We start from the raw sequence: 4,894 nt of genomic DNA on the forward strand, positions 1-4,894 counted from the left end.
CGGACATATAGGCGTAACTTAGAAAACGTCATTATACATGATGTCACAAGTGGGTGGATCCATAAGAGAATCCTGCAATGTCAGCAGAAATATTTGGCAGAGATGCGCGCGCAGCCGCATGACGTGTGATTGACGTGCAACTAGAGGGTGAAGGGGGCTTGACATTTAGCTCCACATGTGGAGACAGAAGTCTGGGGGGTCATGTCAACCTAATCCCAAATCATATCTAATATCTTATGTTTAAAGAACTGTATTATCCAAAAGGAAAGGTCTCTCGGACAGAATCTATTCTATACTGACTGTTAGTGCGTGTACAAGCGTCTAAGTGTCTACATGAGATGCGAGGGGGCAGGAATCTTCCATGGTAACAGGGGCTATGAATTACTTGCACGAGGACAGCGAGGCCTGGCCCTTAGCACGGTAGCTGGAAGAATGTTTACCTAAACTACTAGACAGGAATGCATCGGATGAGGAGCGGAGCAGATAATCTTGAAGGTGAAAAACAGTTTTTGGCAGGCAACAGGCTGGATCAGGCACCGTTAGCCGCGCAGGGAGTAGGACAAAGTTCATGGATACAGATGCAGGCTCGGACTGGAGCTTTCAGAGGCAGAAGGCAGGAAAAGGCTTGATGGCAGAATTCAGGGCCTACTCGCCTGAATCTGTAAAATGTGGAAAGTGAACCACATAAAGTCGGTGGCCTTTCATACTTAGGAATGGAATATCTGACCCATTCATGGCGGATCTGAAAGAGGACATGTTGACGGTGGACGCACATGTATTTGCGTCTTCATAACTGGAACTGGAGGGAACATACATGTACTTATAGCATGCACATGGAGCCGTTGGGGTCTACGATAGGGGACATAACTGATCACAAAATTCATATTTCCTCAAGGTCTATGTGGGGAGGCTGTTCCAGGTGTTTTCTATGTTGTAGGAGAAGGAGCGTCCTCCACTTCCATTTGAGTTTGGGCAAATGAGAGGGAGGCACAGTACACAATATTCTGGGTAAAACAGTCTGATGCTAGTCAGCATTGTTTACACTGGAAAACTGTAAATAAATAGTAATAATAATTGGCATTTTATGTGTTTTTATGTCAAGAATTTGTTTTGTTGGGTCACTTTACTCTTTGTAATAAATTACAGAGTATTTCCTGCAAAGTTCTTGAGTTATTGATGTAATAAAAAAAAATCCAGAGTAAACAAGTTAAAACACAAATGTGACATCTTCATCTAAGAGATATGTGTGCACTACAGAAACCAACACTTTGGGAAACCCACAGTAGTATTAGGTATTTGAGCAAACAAAAGCATCAGCAATTTTTGAGATTCTGAAGATAGAGGCAATGAACTGCTTGGCTGGATGTAAAATCATAAAGAAATGTGCATGGTTGAAACATATTATTGTTAAGAATATGAATACATACACGAAAAACAATGTAGGTATTTCTGCCAAAGATTGAGGAACAAGAACACATCAATTGAAATAGTATTGGTCTTGTTCTACATTGTTAAAATGTTCTATTTGTACTTTAATTGATGTCACCTACTAGCCCCCCACCATGCACATATCACAATATATAGTGCTTTAGTCAAGCAGTTAGAAAGTTATGTAAATTAACAAGGGAAATTGCACTATCAGTAGCACCTATATGTGATTAACTCTAAAGAGGACTATTTTAAGTCTGGAATAGCAGCATCATTAGCAAATAAAACACAACATTTCAATAACATATGTTTTGTATTATCGAAATGTGAATGTAAAACATAGCCAGCATTCTTTCTAGTTTCTCTGGTAGAGAAGACACAGATGATGGGTTATGAAATATGGGCACAAAGTAACCCACAATTGTGCAGAGAAGCTATTTATAAGGTAAGGCAAATTACATAAAACCATTACAACAAGAGAAGACTTATACATTCAGTATTTCTAAACAATTTAGCAAGATTCACCCTCCTTCAGTTTTTGTGCAACTTGGATTAAACATTTTGTAAAACAACTATTCAGAATTGTGTCTATTGGAATAAAACATGCAATGATATCATGTCTGCAAGAATGGATGCCTCATCGGCTCTCAGGGAGGACTCCATTCTCTTAAGAGGCCCGGACAGATCGAGTAGGTGGATGACATTCTCCTCTGCTGCATGACACAATCTGCATACAAATAGTTTTTTGTTCCAGAGCCCAGGCACAGAATGAGCTTTTCCGGGCAGAAGGCCAAAGCGGTGCCTAATAACGGACTCCTTTTTGGAGGACTTTCATGCCAGAGGGCTTCATTCAGAGGGTTAACCAGAGCTGTTTTAATTCTCTTTCACGTTTTGATATACGCCCCTTTTCTGATGATTAGTTTAGGTTTGGTAAACCAAACTCAATTTTAATCTGAGCTGGAGATGCCTCATATGGTCTCACTTCTATAGAATAAACTTGGGACTAGTTTTGCAGCTATTACCTTTAGAAGTGACGTGAAACTTGGGCCATCCAGGGACCTCTGTACAGTTCAAAATGCCAGGGTTAATGCACTGCCCTCTTTGTAACTCTTGCTTGTGTTGACTGAAGCTGCCTGTATCACCGACAGGACGCCAAGATATCTGCAGATTTTCACCAATTTTAGCCAGTGATCTTGTACATACCATTGTTCTTGTTTGTGAACCTTGTTACTCACTACCATGATTTTTTGATTTATTGTCATGTTGTTATTCTCTGAGTAGTTGGATAATTTGTTAATGAGATGTTGTCGGCCAACTTTTATTTGGCTAAGGAGAATCACACCATCTAAGTATAAAAGATTTGAGACGTGTAGCTCCCCTAGCCTTGTGGGGTGGGCATTTCCCTCATGAAGGGCTATGAAATCCGCTAGGAACAGGTTCAATATGTATGGCTCTAATACGCAACCTTGTTTTAGGCCCTGGAAAGTACATATTTTCCTGGATTTTAAGGAGCCATCCCCAACTCTTACTCTTGTCCAGGTGCCTGTTAAAAGCTATTGACTGACTATAACAAGAAATACTGGGAATATGGTATAGCTAGAATGACACACTGTTGAAAAAAATGCATGCCTTTTGTGTTTAAAAAAAAGTAGTAATATGCCAATGAAGACAACTAGATATTGAGAGAAAAAATATCTCATGAATAAGCAGGTTCTGCCAAAATCAAGTCATTTATTTTTCAAGAATCTACACAATCAGTATTAGCATGTTCTAGCCCTGCTCATCACCGGAAACCATTTTGCTTCAACAATATCTTTCTCAGAGCTTCTTTCACCTCATTGTTCCGCAGACTATATATTACTGGATTCAGGGCAGGAATCAATATCGCATGGATGACAGCAACCACTTTGATCTTCTCTTCTGATTCTTTTGAATTGGGCATTACCTCCATGATCAAACAGCTGCCAAAGAAAAGAAAGACACATGTGAAGTGGGAGATGCAGGTGGATGCGGCCCTGCGTCTCCCAACTGTGGTGCTAATCCTAAGGATAGCTTTGACTATTTGGAAGTAGGAAACAACAATAACAAAGAGAGAACCTGCCACTAAGATGCCAGCAAATACAAACCGTAAGAGATCATTTAAAAAAAAGTCTGTGCAGGATAGATTGACGAGTACTGGATAATCACAAGCAAAGTGGTTTATGATGTCAGGTCCACAAAAATATAACCGATAAAGGCAAATTGCATGAATCAGTGAATGAAAAAAACCTCCAATGTATGATCCTATTGCTAATCTTATACAGAGATGTTTGTTCATCTTCACTGTGTATAGCAGTGGATTACTTATCGCCACATAGCGGTCATAGGCCATCACTGCTAAGAGGCAGAATTCAGTACTGGCGCATGCACTGAATAAGTAGGTTTGGGCTATGCATGCAGAGAAAGAGATTCTCCTCTCTCCAAGAAGAAAGCCAGCCAGCATTTTAGGAGAGAGAACAGTAGACAAAGAAATATCCACAAAAGAAAGCTGTGCAAGGAAGAAGTACATGGGAGTGTGAAGGAGGGTGCTGCACCAAACAAGGAGCAGGATGCTGATGTTACCCAGTAGAGTGAAGACATAGACTGACAGGAACAACAGGAAGAGCAGCATCTGCAAGTCCGGCTCATTGGTTAGTCCTAAGAGAATGAATTCAGTCACAAAACTTCCATTCCCAGGATTCATCATCATATATAATAATGTTGCCAATGTCTGCCTGTGAAATAACAAAAGAGAAAGCAGGATTATGAGCGACATTGTTTTCAAAACTTGAGCAAGTATTATTTGCAAACCATAGTGATTTATTTATTATAAAAAAAGCCCTAATCTCAGCATTTGATGTTTGAGTCCATAGGAAACAAGAGGCAAATTGGCAAAAAGATGAGACTTCTGTAATGGTCTTTTAAAAGACTACATTATTCAAGAATACTTTAATGTTTACCAATGCCGCCCTTAAAGGGAGTTCTTGTAGCTAATAGTTTGAGACAGTAGCCTGGGGTCTTATGTTTTGAACTAATAAGGGACTCTACTAACTGATTATCTTCATGATGGGCTGTCTCCTGAATGGGCATAAATTGCTTGAGGTCTGCCTATTTCCAAGAGTTTAAGGGGCATATTTATGGAATAGTGGTGCAGTGTAGTGCAGCAAGTCACCTTTTTGTGCTGCACTGCGTCACAGGTAAAGCGCCAGAATGCACCATATTTAAGGCATACAGTGCTTTCCTGACTTTTTACCCTGCGCTGTCACCATTTTGAAAGCCTAGCAGCAATGAAGGCACCCTTGCACCATGGTGCAGGGGTGCCTGTGTTGCATGAAGGATTGTTTTTTAATGCAGCACACACAGAAAGAGGAAGTAACCAGGAGAAATAAAGATATTTCTCCTTGTTATGCCTCTGTTTTCTTTGGTGCATTCCCAGGTTTACAAGGTC

The 4,894-nt window shown here is 40.3% G+C and overlaps 1 protein-coding gene across 1 annotated transcript; it reads right to left on the reverse strand.

The window, feature by feature from the left end:
- Window positions 1-3,180: 3,180 nt before the first annotated feature.
- LOC146853799 (olfactory receptor 5J3-like) lies at window positions 3,181-4,150 on the reverse strand. Its single transcript, XM_085650397.1, has one exon. The coding sequence runs from the start codon at window positions 4,148-4,150 to the stop codon at window positions 3,212-3,214; it is 939 nt and encodes a 312-aa protein (XP_085506523.1). The 3' UTR covers window positions 3,181-3,211.
- Window positions 4,151-4,894: the final 744 nt, after the last annotated feature.

The sequence above is a fragment of the Triturus cristatus genome, chromosome 4_1 (assembly GCF_964204655.1).
Source record: "Triturus cristatus chromosome 4_1, aTriCri1.1, whole genome shotgun sequence".
Classification (NCBI taxonomy): domain Eukaryota; kingdom Metazoa; phylum Chordata; class Amphibia; order Caudata; family Salamandridae; genus Triturus; species Triturus cristatus.